This window comes from Pan troglodytes, chromosome 10 (assembly GCF_028858775.2).
Source record: "Pan troglodytes isolate AG18354 chromosome 10, NHGRI_mPanTro3-v2.0_pri, whole genome shotgun sequence".
Taxonomy (NCBI): Eukaryota; Metazoa; Chordata; class Mammalia; order Primates; family Hominidae; genus Pan; species Pan troglodytes.
Genome location: NC_072408.2, coordinates 124,934,147 through 124,951,845, shown reverse-complemented (window position 1 = coordinate 124,951,845; position 17,699 = coordinate 124,934,147). Strand labels below are relative to the sequence as shown.

At 48.0% G+C, this 17,699-nt stretch overlaps 1 protein-coding gene across 1 annotated transcript; it reads right to left on the bottom strand.

Annotated features, from left to right (window-relative positions):
- Nucleotides 1-1,928: 1,928 nt before the first annotated feature.
- PEBP1 (phosphatidylethanolamine binding protein 1) lies at nucleotides 1,929-11,247 on the bottom strand. Its single transcript, XM_509413.8, has 4 exons — nucleotides 11,113-11,247; nucleotides 9,309-9,418; nucleotides 7,901-8,001; nucleotides 1,929-2,924 (listed from the first exon to the last, which is right to left on the bottom strand). The coding sequence occupies exons 1-4, from the start codon at nucleotides 11,245-11,247 to the stop codon at nucleotides 2,707-2,709; spliced, it is 564 nt and encodes a 187-aa protein (XP_509413.5). The 3' UTR covers nucleotides 1,929-2,706.
- Nucleotides 11,248-17,699: the final 6,452 nt, after the last annotated feature.

Sequence of the window (17,699 nt, the reverse complement as noted above, 5' to 3'; positions counted from 1 at the left end):
GCCCGGTGGTTATCAGCTGGACCTTGAGGCCAGAGTTGAGTTCAGAATGGGGGTCACCCCCTTCCTAGCCGCCCTTGGGAAAGTTCACATCACATACCAGTTGAAGGCATCACCCTTCTTTCTTAGATGACTACTGCCTTCTCATATATATGTATTTTTTTTCTCTTTAGTTCCGTGTTAGTATTAATATGTTTTTCTTTTTCTATTTTTTTTTTTAGATGGAGTCTCGCTGTCACCCAGGTTGGAGTGCAGTGGCGTGATGCTGGCTCACTGCATCCTCCACCTCCCAGGTTTAAGCAGTTCTTCTGCCTCTACCTCCCAAGTAGCTGGAATTACTGCAGCCTTGACCTCCTGACCTCAAGTGATCCTCCCACCTCAGCCTCCCTAGTAGCTGGGACTACAGGAACGAGTCCACACATCGGGCTAATTTTTGCATTTTTTTAGAGAGAGAGGGGTTTTGCCATGTTGCCCAGGCTGGTGATCTGCCCCACCTTGGCCTCACAAAGTGCTGGGATTACAGGTGTGAGTCTCCATGCCCAGACTTTACATTTATTTCCAAGGTCAACAGGACAGTTTTTTTTTTTTTTTCCGAGACAGAGTTTCGCTCTTGTCACCCAGGCTTAAGTGCGCGATCACAGCTCACTGCAACCTCGCCTCCCAGGCTCAAGCGATTCTCCTGCCTTAGCCTCCCTAGTAGCTGGGATTACAAGCGCCCGCCACCATGTCCAGCTAATTTTTGTATTTTTAGTAGGGATGGTGTTTTACCATGTTGGCCAGGCTGGTCTTGAACTCCTGACCTCAGTTCATCCACCCACCTCGGCCTCCCAAAGTGCTGGGATTACAGGCGTGAGCCACGGCACCCAGCTGACAGTTGTTTTCTTTGTAACTTGTGTTCAACAAAATCTTATTACGCAAAAAAACGAATTTTAGAACTCTAAAGTAAAAAAAAAAAAAAAAAAAAAAAACTTCCAGGCTTGGCATGGTGGCTCATGCCTGTAATCCCAGCACTTTGGGAGGCCAAAGCGGTCAGGAGGTCAGGAGTTTGAGAGCCGCCTGGCCAACATGGCAAAACCCCTTTTCTACTAAAAATACAAAATTAGCTGGGCATAGTGGTGCATGCCTGTAATCCCAGCTACTCAGGAGGCTGAGGCAAGAGAATCACTTGAACCCACCCAGAAGGTGGAGGTTGCGGTGAGCCGAGATTATTCCACTGCGTTCCAGCCTGGGTGATAGGGTGAGACTCCATCTCAAAAAAATTAAAGAAAAAAAGAAAACTTACATCTACCTTATGTGCTTCCAGCAAGGCAACATTTCCAAGTTTTTTCAGAGAAAAAAGTACTGCAGTGAAAGATGGGGAAGGGCTAGTCATTAGCACCTGTCAGGCCTGATTCAGGACCCCCCCTTTGCATCGCAGAGACCAAATCACAGTGATTTGCACCTTCAAACACCTCCTTTCCTTTCTTTCGGTACATCAGATGGCATGAGACTGTGACCTTCTCACCCTCCTACCCTGCGCACCTCTTTGGTACTGAGCCTCTGTGGATAACACATCAGAACGGAAAGTGCAGGCTACTTCTTAGGCATTGTTACGGTGTCCGCGCCAGACTTCACCAAGGGGGAAGGTTTTCAGCCATCTTCTTTAGAACATCCTTCTTGGGTCAAAAGGACCACTTGAAGCAAAGGTGCTTTTTGGGCAATAAGACTCGGCCTCACATTTTATGATTTTTTTTTTTAGAAACCTCAAATCTGAACTGTTTGCTCCTGCTGTGGGTTAATGGCACATGTAGAGGCACAGACCCTCCATATGGCCCCTAGAACAAGTCCCAGCTGTTACTTGCTGGTCACGGAGACGACTCGCCCTGAGACTTGACTTCTCACACTTATGAAACCTATACCCAATAGAACAAAACATCCGGGGACTCAGTTCCTTCATTCAGGTTTCTATTTTTATTCAACTACAAGCAAACAGCACAGTTAATGCAACGTTCAGCAACTCCAGACCAGCTTTTCTTACCCCCATGAAGAACGATCAATTTAAAAAACACAGATCTCAGGTTTCCTCCCAAGCTGTCAGCGAGCACTGCTGCCGGTCTAGATGGCCATGTCCCAACAACAGCAAAGCCACCCTCCCTCCTGCTTCTTCCAGGATTGCTCTTTAAAGGGACCAGAGTGACATACTGATGCCTACTGAGGCATCTGAGATGCACTGTGTTGGAGGTTAGCCTCAATGCCAGCCTCTGGTTGTCTAGGTGAGTGACACCATAAAAACACATTGTGTACCATTCTGGACTCAGGATCACAAAGGCAGAGGCAACCAATCTTTTTTTTTTTTTTTTTTTTTAAACCTCCCTTAAAGATTCTTTGATGCTTTGCTCTATCACTGTAGACCTGGTCTTTTTCCCCCCAATTTTTTCTTTTTTACATTCTGGGTTGCTATTTTCAGATTAATAATTTGATGACCCCATCACAGTACCAAAATACCCCCCAAAATGAAGTTCAAATTTGATCAAAACATAAATCAGAGTGAGTGAGTAAAATTATAAAGGCCAGGCAGCAGGAAAAGTCACCCTCAACTACCATCTGACTGGTCAGGTCTCACCCATGCCAAGGGGGGCAGGAAGAGGAGAAATCTATTATACATGCAACACTGAACTGGGGAACATGGCTTGGGGCCTCCAGGACAGTTCAGGTACCCAAGCTAACCCCCTACTTCCCAGACAGCTGCTCGTACAGTTTGGGCACATAGTCATCCCACTCGGCCTGGTAACATGTGCCGGCCACCGGGGCCCTGAGCTCATACTTTTTACGGAAGGACGCCACCTTGAATTTGCCACGGTGGTCTCCAGATCGGTTGCTGAGGATGGGCTCGTCACACTTTAGCGGCCTGTCCTGCTCGTAAACCAGCCAGACATAGCGGTGGAGGCCTGTGGGGAGAGGCAGAGGGAAGATGTACACACAGCCCAGCACTTGAGATGGGGACATCATCCATTTTTATCGAATGTTTCAACATGGAGGCACCCAGACCACACCATTTACAAGGAAGACACCGAGGGTCCAGACAGGTATTTGGTGCAAATTAACATTTAATGGCAATTAACACATTAATGGCAAAAACCGCAATTACTTTTGCATCAACTTAATAGAATGTGTTAGGCCCCTGCTGTAACTGGTGTCAAGCCCAAGCCCTTAGTTCCAGCCTCTCCTGGCCTGTGGGATCTGGCCTCTGCACCCCCTTATCCTCGCCTCCCAACGAGCCTCTGTGCTCTTCATTCATCCCACTTCAGGCTCCCGGACCTTTTCAAGTCACCACCCACCACCCCCCATCAGAACACCCATTTCACTTCTGTCAGGTAGGAGCAACCAATTAAGGACAAAGCAAATCAATGACCAGGGCCCACCATACCACAGTCGAGCCTCTAGGATAAAGGAGAACATTTTCTTTCTACCTCCAAAACTTACTTGCTTAGAAAACTGGAGGCCTGCTTCAAAGTGACCCAACCTCACTTTAACTAAGCAGCTTTCTACAAGCTGCTTAGTTTCAATGATGTACTGGATGCAAATAGGTACCATGAACTCTTATTTTTTTAAAAAGTGGGTTTTGTTTTTTTTTTTGAGATGGAGTCTCACTCTGTTGCCTAGGCGTGGAGTGCAGTGGCATGATCTCGGCTCACTGCAACCTCAGCCTCCTGGGTTCAAGCAATTCTCCTGCCTCAGCCTCCTGAGTAGCTGGGATTACAGGTACGTGCCACCACGCCCAGTTTTGTTTTGTTTTGTTTTGTTTTTGTATTTTCAGTAGAGACCAGGTTTCACCATGTTGGCAAAACTCCTGACCTCAAGTGATCCACCCATCTCGCCCTCCCAAAGTGCCGGGATTACAGCTGTGAGCCACTGCACCCGGCCAGAAACAAAGTTATTTTTTTAAAAGTTGTTTAAATATTTGCACACCCATGTTCAATGCAGCAGTATTCACAATAGCCAAGAAGCAGAAGCAACCCGACTGTCCACTGATGGATGAAAAGATGATCAGAATGTGGTTTATACACACAACAGAATATTATCCAGCCTTTTATTTTTTCTTTACTCCTCTGTGTTACTCTAGGACTATTCAGCCTTAAAAAGAAATTCAGACACATGCTACACCAGAGAACCTTGAGAACATTACATTAGTGAAATTAGCCAGTCGCAAGACAAATACTGTACAATTCCACGAGGTATCTAAAGTAGACAAACACTGCAACAGAAAGTGGAATGGTGGCTGCCAGGGCTGGGGGAAGGGAAATGGGGAGCTGTTGGTCAATGGGGACAGGGTTTCTGTTGGGGAAGATGAAAAATCTAGAGATCTGTTTCACAACAATGTGAATGTAGTGGTCGGGCATGGTAGCTCACATTTATAATCCCAGGACTTTGGGAGGCCAAGGTGGGAGGGTCACCTGAGCCCAGGAGGAATTTGAGACCAGCTTGGGCAATATGGCGAAACCCCGTCTCTACTAGAAATACAAAAATTTGCTGGATGTGGTAGCCTGTGCCTGTAGTCCCAGCTTCTCGGGAGCCTGAGGTAGGAGGGTTGCTTGAGCCCAGGAGGTGAGCTGAGCCCTGCAGTGAGCTGAAAACGTGCCATTGTGCTCCAGCCTAGGGGACAGAGTAAGACCCTATCTCAAAAAAAAAAAAAAAACCAAAGTGAATGTAGTTAACGCTACTGTAGCGTACACTTAAAAATGGTTAAGATGGAGGGGGCGCAGTGGCTCACACCTGTAATCCCAGCACTTTGAGAGGCTAAGGCAGGTGGATCACTTGAGGTCAGGAATTCGAGACCAGCTTGGCCAAGATGGTGAAACCCCGTCTCTACTAAAAATATAAAAATTAGCCAGGCATGGTGGCACGTGTCTGTAATCCTAGCTACCCAGGAGGCTGAGGTGGGAGGATCACTTGAACCTGGGAGGTGGAGGCTGAAGTGAGCTGAGATCACACCACTGCACTCCAGCCTCAAAAAAAGGGTTAAGATGGTAAATTTTGCCAGGCATGGTGGCTCTTGCCTGTAATCCCAGCACTTTGGGAGGCTGAGGTGGGCAGATCATCTGAGCTCAGGAGTTCAAGACCAGCCTGCCCAACATGGAGAAACCCTGTCTCTACTAAAAGTAAAAAAAATTAGCCAGGTGTGATGGTGGACACCTGTATTCCAGCTACTCGGGAGGCTGAGGCAGGAGAATCGCTTAAACCTGGAAGGTGGAGGATGCAGTGAGCCGAGATCACACCATTGCACTCCAGCCTGGGTGACAGAGCAAGACTCTGTCTCAAGAAAAAAAAATTAAAAAAAAAAAAAAAAAGAATGCATGGCAGCCACTCCACTTTGTTTCAGTGAGCTTGGCTACTTTAGGTATCTCATAGAATTGTACGGTATTTGTCTTTGTGTGACTGGCTCATTTCACTAACATAATGTTCCTCAGGGTTCATCCTGGCGTAGCATGTGTCCCAATTTCTTTTCAAAGCTAAATAGTCCTAGAATAATACACAGAAGTTTAAACAAAAAGACTGGATAATATTTGGATATTTATTCATAATATCCAAATACTGGAAACATCCCAAATGCCCATCAATAGAGAATGGCTAAACAAACTGGCCTGTTCACCAACGGGAATATTACTGAGCAATAAAAAGGTGTAACTATTGATACAATCTATGGACCAATCTCACAGATATTATCTGGAATGAAGCAGACCAGTCACCCAAATTTTTTAAAATACACATTGCATGATACTTTTTTTTTGGAGGCAGAGGCTTGCTCTATCGCCCAGGCTAGAGCGCAATGGCACAATCTCAGCTCACTGCAACCTCCACCTCCCGGGTTCAAGCCATCCTCCCACCTCAGCCCCACAGGTGGCTGGGACTACAGACATATGCCACCATGCCTGGATAATTTTTGTATTTTTGGTAGAGACAGAGTTTTACCATGTTGGCCAGGCCGGTCTTGAACTCCTGGCTTCAAGTGATCCAACTGCCTCCACCTCCCAACATGCTGGTATATGAACACAAGAATAGCGAAAGTGGCTGGACGCAGTGGCTCACGCCTGTAATCCCAGCACTTTGGGAGGCCAAGGCGGGCGGATCACAAGGTCAGAAGTTCGAGACCAGCCTGGCCAACATGGTGAAACCTTGACTCTACTAAAAATACAAAAATTAGCTGGGCGTGGTGGTGGGCGCCTGTCATCCCAGCTACTCAGGAGGCTGAGGCAGAAGAATCATTTGAACACAGGAGGTAGAGGTTGTAGTGAGCCGAGATCACGCCATTGCACTCCAGCCTGGGAGACAGAGCGAGACTCCATCTCAGAAAAAAAAAAAAAAAAGAATAGTGAAAGTGATCTATGGAGACAGGAGTCAGAATATGGTTAGCTCTGGGGGAATTTAAGTAAAAAGGTCACATGAGAACGTCGTTGGGCGATGGAAATGTCATCTATCTTTCCAATGGCTGCTACCTTCCATGGGTGTATGCATTGATCACATTTGCTGACTGAACCCTTCCGATCTGTCCATTTTGTTACATGTAAATTATACCATATTACAAGAATATGGAAAAAACAACAAGAAAATGAGTTACTGAGGCTTTTTTAAAAATGAGAACACAGCTCTGCCGGGCGCAGTGGCTCACGCCTGTAATCCCAACACTTTGGGAGGCCGAGTCAGGTAGATCACAAGGTCAGGAGATTGAGACCATCCTGGCTAACACGGTGAAACCCCGTCTCTACTAAAAATGCATAAAATTAGCCAGGCATGGTGGCGGACACCTGTAGTCCCAGCTACTCGGGAGGCTGAGGCAGGAGAATGGCATGAACCCGGGAGGTGGAGCTTGCAGTGAGCCGAGATCGTGCCACTGCACTCCAGCCTGGGAGACAGAGCAAGACTCCATCTCGAGAAAAAAAAAAAAAATGAGAACACAGCTCTTGAGAGAATTGCCTTATTCTCATGGGTAAGCTTCCCATAATTAACCTGCCTAATTTTATAACTGCCCTAGAGAACTTACTAGGTCCCTGGGAAATCTGTCCCTTTACCATCTACTATGCATGTGTGAGAGGGTTTAAAGGCATCTGAAGCTTCTGGGTCTACAGAGAAACCATGAGCCCATGACCAACTGTCCATGTCAGAGACGTTCTTGTACCTCTTCATGTTAACTCCTGGCTGGATAAGCTGTACAAAAAGCTAGGATTGTGACAGTTCCACCAAATGGAAACATCCTGAACTGAACACCAGGCAATAAGAATGCATATCTCACCATCAGCTTAGGTGGCACTTACCCAACCTGGAAAGTTTCAATATGGTGGGCTTTCTATCTCTAAATATCTACATGTATTTTATATATAATAGCTATAACACGATACTACACAATACAATGTGTGTGTGTGTGCGCCTTCAATATATTCTACTGAAGTCTTCCAAATCTGTTTTCAATATACCCAGCTAGACTTTTTCAGAAACAAATACAGAAAGCAACCTTATATAGTTAATTTGGAAACTATGATCATTTCTGAAATGTTTTATAGAAACTCAAAGATCACCCCGGGCAAAGGCTTGAGATAGTTTAACTGTGTATTCCACTCACTGCAGCCCCAAAAGGCCATGCTAAGCTTTCTGCAACAGTGCTTCCCTCTCACCAACTTCCCTGCTTGCTAAAGGGCTAGGGGTGCAGAGACAGCTCTACACAAAGGGTCCGTCTGTCCAGAACCCAAGGCTCTAGCCACCTGACACTCCTGCAGGTCTGAATGTGTGCCCTGAAGGCAGCTGCCCTAGAGGTAAGCTGAGATGCTATTTCCAGCAGGGTTAAGGGCTCTCAAAAGAAAAGCATTGGGTCAATCCTAATGTGCCCCCGAGCTCCCTCCCCAACCTCCCACCAAAAACAACCTTTACTAACCTGTGCCCTTGGGAGGCCCCGAGCCCACATAATCGGAGAGGACTGTGCCACTGCTGATGTCATTGCCCTTCATGTTGACCACCAGGAAATGATGCCATTCTCTGCATGAAGAAACACGGGATGTCAGCACCACAGGAGATCAGGGAACATTCACTGCACAGTCAGCAACTGGGCATCAAGAACATGCTCGGTGCCACAACACAGCCACGAACAACAGTCCTTTCTTTTTTTTTTTTTTTTTTTTTTGAGACAGAGTCTCACTCTGTCACCCAGGCTGGAATGCAGTGGCACGATCTCGGCTCACTGCAAGCTCCGCCTCCTGGGCTCAAGCAATTCTCTGCCTCAGGCTCCCAAGTAGCTGGGACTACAGGCGCCTGCCATCATGCCTGGCTAATTTTCGTATTTTTAGTAGAGACGGGGTTTCACCATGTTGGCCAGACTGGTCTTGAACTCCTGACCTCGTGATCCACCCGACTCAGCCTCCCAAAGTGCTGGGATTACAGGCATGAGCCACCGCGCCCGGCCCAGTCCTCACTTTCTTAGAGGCCAGCAGGAACCTCATGTGCTTGCAGAAGAGCAGACCCAGCCCCTCCCACCCTCTGACATTTTCTAGAGCAAAGGTCAGCAAACTTTCCATTAAAAGGCCACAGAATAAATGTGTTAAGCTTTGGGGGCCACAGTCTCTGTTGCAACTATTCAACTTGGCCTTGGCAGCATGAAAGCAGCCACAGATGACACATAGCTTTGCTCCAATAAAACGTTAACTGATGGACACTGACAGGTAAATTTTGTGTAATTTCCACATCATAAAGTACTATTCTTCTTTCAATTTTTCACCAATCATTTAAAAATGTGAAAACCAGGCCGGGCATGGTGGCTCACACCTGTAATCCCAGCACTTTGGGAGACTGAGGCGGGCAGATCACCTGAGGTCAGGAGTTCGAGAGCAGCCTGGACAAGGTGAAACCCTGTCTCTACTAAAAATACAAAAATTAGCCAGGCATGGTGGTGGGCGCTTGTAATTCCAGCTACTCGGTTAGCTGAGGCATGAGAATCACTTGAAACAGGGAGGTGGAGGTTGCAGTGAGCCAAGATCATGCCACTGCACTCCAGCCTGGGTGACTGAGACTCTGTCTCAAAAAAATAAAAAATAAATAACTAAATAAAAATGTAAAAACCATTCTTAGCTCATGGAGCTGTATAAAAACAGGCCACAGGTGGATATGGCTCTCAGCTGTGAGTTACAGACACCTGCTGTAGGGGGCAAAAGGGCAGGAAAGGCACTCTCTGGCTTAAGCATGGGTGGGGGCATCCCAAACCAGGTCTACTTCTCTGTGTCCAGCAAGGGACTTACACCCGATAACTCATCTCTGCATGACCTGCTCTTCTCGTCTTTCCCACCTCTCACCTGTATTTGGGATCCTTCCTGCTGGGAGCATCCGGATCTGTCAGGACCAAGGTGTAGAGCTTCCCTGAATCAAGACCATCCCACGAAATGCTGGTGGGTCTATTCTTAACCTGTATGAAGGAACCAGTTTGCAGTAAAAAAGTCAGAAATGCTGAAGAAACTGGCTGGGTGTGGTGGCTCACGCCTGTAATCCCAGCACTTTGGGAGGCCTAGGAGAGAGGATCACTTGAGGTCAGGGGTTTGAGACCAGCCTGGCCAACACGGTGAAACCTGCCTCTACTAAAACTACAAAAATTAGCTGGGCATGGTGGCGGGAACCTGTAATCCCAGCTACTCGGGAGGCTGAGGTGGGAGGATCACTTGAGCTGGGGAGGCAGAGGCTGCAGGGGGCCAAGATCACCCCACTGCACTCCAGCCTGGGCGACAGAGTGAGACTCTGTCTCAAAAACAAGAAATGCTGAAGAAACCAATACTCTTTCTTTGATCTCAGACTCTCCAAAGACAAAACAGAATAGATTTTTAATAAAATCAATGACCCTGTATTGACTGTAAGAGCCAGGAGCTGGAGTTTTATATACGTTATTTATTTTATTTGAGACCAGGTCTCCTTCTGTCACTCAGGCCGGAGTGTAGTGACGCTATCAAGGCTCACTGTAGCCTCAACCTCCAGCGCTCAATCGATCGATCCTCCCACCTCAGCCTCCTGAGCAGCTGGGAACTGCATGCTCACACCATCACACCTGGCCAATTTTTTTTTGTAGAGTTGGGGTCTTGCTATGTTGCCCAAGCTGTATATTATTTCAGTCCCAACAACACCATGGGGCTACTATCCCAGCACACTATTAACAGAAACAGATGAGGCTGGGATTCCAACCCTGGCACTGAGTCCCCTCTCAACGACACCCTTACATTGTCTGTCCGGAATCACAGCGTTTCTGGATTTGGTGATCAGGAGGTTACCTGGAGCCTGCTGAAGTGAAATCTGCATTAACTGTACGTTTCAAAGCGCAAAGGAAAGGAGAAAGCCAAGGTGATGAGAGGCGGGCAGGGAGCAGGAAAGGGGAGGCTCTGTTAGATGGGCACTACATATTTAAACATCCAAAAAAATTAAATTCTGTGAACATCCAAAACAATGTAAGGTCGGGGCAGTTTATTTTACGCTGTTGCCCGGGGGCTTCATAACCAACTAGCAGTGGCGTCTGCAAATCTAGTTTCTTCACTTTCGGCAGCCCCAGCCGTGGGCGTGGGAGGTCAAAGACCAAAACTAAACCGTTGCCCTCCAGCGTTCCGGCTACACGCTCTCGACCGATTTAACAAAGGAGAAATCGGCCGGCGCGCTCATCGCCAGTTACATAATGCGTCACAAGCTCTCGGGTGAGGCTTCAGCCCTCCAAAACGAGGCCTAAAATGCTGAGGCCCTAGGGGAAGCTCTGGGGGCGTCCGGGCAGCCACAGCCTACTCTGTCCCGGCGACGTCCCTCTCCAGCGCCCTGCCCTGTGGGGGGAGAGGGGGATCCGGCCTGTTTCCGAACCTAGGTCCCTCTTGGGTCTGAAGCCCGGGAAAAGTGAATGAATTTCTGCCGCAGGCCGAACCTGCCTGGTCACGCCACAGGCCGGGTTCCCGGTGCTCGGGGTGGCCCCCAGGCATGGGACATGGACCCCGGGACCTCTGGCCTGGGGGACCTCGACACACGCAGGCTGAACCTCCCCACCGCCCCTGGCCCTGTCTCCGCTGGGTCCCACCCAGGAGGCCGGCACAGGCCTCCGCGCCGGGCCGCTGGCTGCACGCCCGCCGCCCGGTGTACCTGGGTGGGCGTCAGCACTTTGCCCAGCTCGTCCACCGCCGCCCCGGCGTAGGTGACATGCAGCGGGTGCTGCGGCTGCTCGTCCACTTCTTGCAGGCTCAAGGGCCCGGACCACTTGCTGAGGTCCACCGGCATGGCGAGGCCAAGCAGAGCGTGCAGCCGGGAGTGCCGCGGTAGGCCAGGCGCGGGCGGCAGAGGCGACACGGAGAGCTCAGCACACTGGCTCGGGAAGACGCAGACCCCGCGACCACGTGAGAGCACGCGCCTCAGCCACCGCCCAGCCCGCGCACCGCCCCACGCCACGCCCACCGCTCCCTGGCCTCTGATTGGCCGAAGCTGGCAGAGCCGGGCCGCTCGCGCTCCTGGGTCCATGCAACCTGCTCCCTGTGGCTGCCGAGTTCTCGGGAACAGCGGCTCGGCCTGCAAGGCTGTTGTTTCAAGAAATGAAAATGAAGGGCGCCCTGGAATAGGTTCGCCTAAGAGAGAGGTTCGTGTCTCAGAAAGTGTCGCTGGGAAAAAAAAATGCAATTGAATTCGCCTTGGTTGCGTTTTGGTTTTCTTAATTTGTTGCATGATTCTTTGCTCCACTTACCAAATTCAGCAATATGGCCTGTCGCGGTGGCTCATGCCTGTATTCTCAGGACTTTGGGAGGCCAAAGCAGGAAGATCGCTTGAGCCCAGGAGTTTGAGACCATCCTGGACAACGTAGCAAGACCCCGTCTTTACAGAAAACTTTAAAAAAAAGAAAAAAGCCAGACACTGTGGTGCATGCTTGTAGTCCTAGCTACTCCGGAGGCTGGGGCGGGAGGATCACTTTTTTTTTTTTTTTGAGACAGTGTCTCTCTGTGTTGCCCAGGCTGGAGTGCAGTGGCATGATCTCGGCTCACTGCAAGCTGCGCCTCCCGGGTTCACGCCATTCTCCTGCTTCGGCCTCCCGAGTAGCTGTGACTACAGGCGCCCGCCACAACGCCCGGCTAATTTTTTGTATTTTTAGTAGAGACGGGATTTCACCGTGTTAGCCACGATAATCTCGATCTCTTGACCTCGGCCTCTCAAAGTGCTGGGATTACAGGCGTGAGCCACCACCCCCGGCCGATCACTTCTTGAATCTAGGAGTTTGAGGCCGCGGTGAGCTACGATCTTGCCACTGCACTCCTGTCTGCGCTTCAGAGCCGGATCATATCTTCTCATACACACACACACACACACACACACACACAGCAAATTCAGAAACAGTAAGGCCTTGCTTTTCTCCTGCACTTTAAAACGAGCCAGATTCTCTGTATTTTCGCACGTGATCACTTGTCATCGTAATTGCCTGGTGAGAGCACCTGAGTGAACTTTTGAGCATTTAAATATATGGGGAAATGTATTTGTCCGTTTTCTCCACACACAAAATTCGTCCTCACAAAATTCCTGAGAAATGTTTGGGTTTTGGTTTTTTATGTTTGTTTTTTGAAAAACAATTTTAAACCATATTTATTCATACCAAAACTGCTCTTACTGTGACCACCAGCTGCTTGCTTTTTGCTGAATATGATAAGCACTATTTTTTTTTTTTTTTTTTGAGACGGAGTCTTGCTCTGTCGCCCAGGCTGGAGTGCAGTGGCGTGATCTCAGCTCACTGCAACCTCCGCCTCCCGGGTTCAAGCAATTCTCCTGTCTCAGCCTCCCGAGTAGCTGGGATTACAGGCACGCGGCACCGCGCCCAGCTAATTTTTGTATTTTTAGTAGATACAGAGTTTCACCATGTTGGCCAGGCTGGTCTCCAACTCCTGACCTCATGATTCGCCTGCCTCAGCCTCCCAAACTGCTGGGATTACAGGCGTAAGCCACCGCGCCCAGCCAATAAGCACCATTTAACAGTTCTTATCTGTTTTGACTCTTGACATTGATAATTCCTCCCGTGGAATAAAAAGTTGTTTCTTGATTTACATTCTTACTAGGAAATAATACGAGTTCATTGTAGAAAATCAAAGAAAAAAACCCAAAGAAGTACAAATCCCCTTCTATCCCACTACTTTGATATAAACGTCAGTAATCATTTAGGGTATATCTTTCCTATTTAAAAATGAGTATAGATGATTTTGTTGTTTATTCACCAAAAGATTGCATTATGTCCTACCATTATAAAATAGTCATATCAAAAATAAGTCGTCAGGCCAGGTGCAGTTGCTGAGGCCTCTAATCCTAGCATTTTGGGAGGCTGAGGCAGGAGGATCACTTGAGTCCAGGAGTTTGAGACCAGCCGGGACAACATGGTGAAACCCCATCTCTACAACAAAATACAAAAATTAGCACGGTATGGAGGGATGTGCCGGTAGTCACAGCTACTACCAAGGCTGAGGCAGGAGGATCACTTGAGCCTGGGAGTTTGAGGCTGCAGTGAGCCGTGATTGTGCCACTGCACTCCAGCCTGGGCGACAGAGTGAGACCCTATCTCTACAAAAATAAAACACAATTTAAAAAGTCTTCAACATTTTAATGACTTCTCTAGATGCACCATCATTATTTATTCAATAAGCCTCTTGATGTACTCTGTTTTGTTCATTGTTTTCCTTTTACAAATATCACTGAAATGAACTTCCTTATACATATATCTCTAAAAACTTGAAAGACTGTTTTTGGAAAATTTTATTGCATGGGAATTTTTATTAATTAGGTCAAAAAATACACACTTTATTTTTTGTTTGTTTTGAGACAGTCTTGCTCTGTCACCAAGGCTGGGATGCAGTGGCACAACATGGTGAAACCCGTCTCTACTAAAAATATAAAAATTAGCCAGGCGTGGCCAGGTGCTGTGGCTCATGCCTGTAATCCCAGCACTTTGGGAGGCCGAGGCGGGCGGATCACGAGGTCAGGAGATCGAGACCATCCTGGCTAACACGGTGAAACCCCGTCTCCACTAAAAACATACAAAAAAAATCAGCCGGGCGTGGTGGCGGGCACCTGTGGTCCCAGCTGCTACTCAGGAGGCTGAGGCAGAAGAATGGCGTGAACCTGGGAGGCCGAGCTTGCAGTGAGCCGAGATCGTGCCACTGCACTTCAAGCCTGGGTGACAGACCGAGACTCCGTCTCAAAAATAAAATAAAATAAAATAAAAATAAAATAAAATAATAAAATAAAATAAAATAGCCAGGTGTGATGGCACACACCTGTAATCCCAGCTACTAGGAAGGCTGAGGAAGGAGAATTGCTTGAACCTGGGAGGCGGAGGTTGTAGTGAGCCCGAGATTGTGCCACTGCACTCCAGCCTGGACGACAGAGTGAGATTCCGTCTCAAAAAAAAAGAAAAAAGAAAGAAATATTTACAACATATTCTCTGAAGCCTGCTACTTGGAGGCCTTTTTTGGGGGGGGGGATACTCCACAACCCCTTATTATAACCCAGACATTCCTTTCTATTGATAGTAACTCTTTTAACCAATTGTGAATCAGAAAAATTTAAAATCTACCTATAACCTGAAAGCCCTCCCACTTCAAGTTATCCTACCTTTCTAAACCAAGGTTTTGTTTTTTTGTTTTGTTTTGTTTTGTTTTTGAGACAGGGTCTCGCTCTGTCACCCAGGCTGGAGTGCAGTGGTGCAATCACGGCTCACTGCAGCCTCAACTTCCCGGGCTCCAGCGGTCCTCCCACCTCCCACAGGTGTGTGCCACCATGCCTGGCTACGTTTTGTATTTTTAGTAGAGACAGGGTTTTGCCACGTTGCCCAGGCTGGTCTTGAACTCCTGAGCTCAAGTGATCCACTGGCCTCAGCCTCCCAAAGTGCTAGGATTACAGATGTGAGCCACCACAGCTGGCCTCAATATATATCTTATATGTATTTAATTGCTGTCTCATGTCTCCCTGAAATGTATAAAACCCAGCTGTGTCCAGCCACCTTGCACACATTTTCCCTGGGTCTCCTGAGGGCTGGGTCATAGGCCATGGTCACTCATATTTGACTCAGAATGAATCTCTTCAAATGTTTTACAAAGTTTGACTCTTTTCATTGATGCTATTTATTCTGCTGTCTGCTTGTATTTCTGCCACGTGTGCCTCTTCTAGGCCAGAAGCTTGGGCAGGTGCTGGTTGAGGGTAGACTCAAATGAACCAGCCTGGAAAACCACCAGTTGTTTTTGTTTGTTGAATGAGGACCAGGAAATTCACTGATGTGGTTATTTAGTGAAATGGCTTCATGCCAATTTCACTCATTGTGCTCCTGCAAGAGAAACTGTTTAATAAGGGAATTTGGGGCCAGGGGCGGTGGCTCATGCCTGTAATCCCAGCACTCTGGGAGGCCGAGGCGGGTGGTTCACCTGAGGTCAGGAGTTGGAGAACAGGCTGGCCAACATGGTGAAATCCCTGTCTCTGTGAAAAATACAAAAATTACCCGGGCGTGGTGGTGAGCGCCTGTAATCCAAGCTACTCAGGAGGCTGAGGCAGGAGCATCGCTTGAACCCGGGAGGCGGAGGTTGCAGTGAGCCAAGATCGTGCCACTGCACTCCAGGCTGGGCGACACAGCAAGACTCCGTCTCAAAAAACAACAAAACAAAACAAAAATAATAATGAGGGAATTTTAGACAAAAACAAAGTTCTGTCCTTAGCTCGAGTTCAGAAACTGTTGTGGCCATGCCAGTGACTTGGAACTGCCACTCCAGGGGACCGAGGTGCTGGCTGCTGGCCAAGGATATGCACTGAGACACTGTTGTGAGAATTAACCATTAACAGGTCGCCGGGATTCCGTTTGTCAGATTTTTCCTATTGAGACTTTTTTTTTCCTTTTTTCTTTGAGAATTTCAAAGCATTTAAAAATACCCTCTATGTCCGGGCGCGGTGGCTCACGCCTGTAATCCCAGCACTTTGGAGGGCTGAGGCTGGTGGATCACGAGGTTAGGAGACCGAGACCATCCTGGCTAACACGGTGAAACCTCGTCTCTACTAAAAATACAAACAAATTAGCCGGGCATGGTGGCGGGCACCTGTAGTCCCAGCTACTCGGGAGGCTGAGGCAGGAGAATAGCGTGAACCCGGGAGGCGGCGCTTACAATGAGCCGAGATCGCGCCACTGCACTCCAGCCTGGGTGACAGAGGGAGACTCTGTCTCAAAAAAAAAAAAAAAAAAAAAAATACCCTCTATGTTCTCACTTAATCTCCGACAGCCCTTGGTTGATGCAGACGACCACACATCCAAAAGGAAACCAGGTATGTCAAATCATGCGTAAACTCGGGAAAGCCTCATCATGCAGACTTCAGCAATGTTAAATTAGTGATCATTCAGGCCAGGCGCAGTGGCTCACCCCTGTAATCCCAGCACTTTGGGAGGCCGAGGCGGGCAGATCGCTTGAGGCCAAAAGTTCAAGACCGGCCTGGCCAACATGGTGAAATCCCATCTCCACTAAAAATACAAAAATTAGCCAGTCGTGGTGGTGGGCACCTGTAATCCCAGCTACTCGGGAGGCTGAGGCAGGAGAATGGCGTGAACCCAGGAGGTGGAGGTTGCAGTGAGCCAAGATCGCGCCACTGCACTCCAGCCTGGGCGACAGAGTGAGACCCTCTCTCAAAAAAAATAAAATTAGTGATCATTCAAACCAGAATCATGACCATCTTTGTGAAGAATGGCTTGCTTTGTGTCTTAAACAAGACAAGCTGCAGAATACCTGCCATGCCCACAGCCCCTAGGACATCCTCAGGGGCCCTTCCACTGACACCCCTCCCACCTTCAGCCAATTCAAAGGCTTCTCAAACCACCTATGAAATGGCCTGACTCAACAGCATGACCTGGACCAATCAGAGTTGACTATTTTTGTTTGTTTGTTTTGTTTTTTGAGACACAGTTTCATTCTTGTTGCCCAGGCTGGAGTGCAATGGCGCAATCTCGGCGCACCGCAACCTCCGCCTCCCGGGTTCAAGCGATTCTCCTGCCTTAGCCTCCCAAGCAGCTGGGATTACAGGCATGCACCACCATGCCCGGCTAATTTTGTATTTTTAGTAGACATGAGGTTTCTCCATGTTGGTCAGGCTGGTCTCAAACTCCCGACCTCAGGTGATCCGTTCACCTCGGCCTCCTAAAGTGCTGGGATTACAGGCATGAGCCACTGCGCCCGGCCACTTTTTTTTTTAAATCACAGTTTATCCTTTTATCTGTTGATGAACTTTGGGCTGTTTCCAGTTTTTTTACTATTATGAATAAACTCCTGTAAACATTCTAGTATATCTTTTTGTGGACATATATCTTAATTTCTCTTGGGTAAATATCCAGGAGTAGGATTACTGGATTATATGGTGTTTAATTTTGTAAGAAACTGTCAAACATTTCTCCAAAGTGGGTGTACCTTTTTTTTAAGCTTTATTTATTTATTTTTATTATACTTTAAGTTCTAAGGTACATGTGCACAATGTGCAGGTTTATTACATATGTATACATGTGTCATGTTGGTGTGCTGCACCCATTAACTCGTCATTTACATTAGATATTTCGCCTAATGCTATCCCTCCCCCCACCCCACGACAGGCCCCAGTGTGTGATGTTCCCCACCCTGTGTCCAAGTGTTCTCATTGTTCAATTCCCACCTGTGCGTGAGAACATTCGGTGTTTGGTTTTCTGT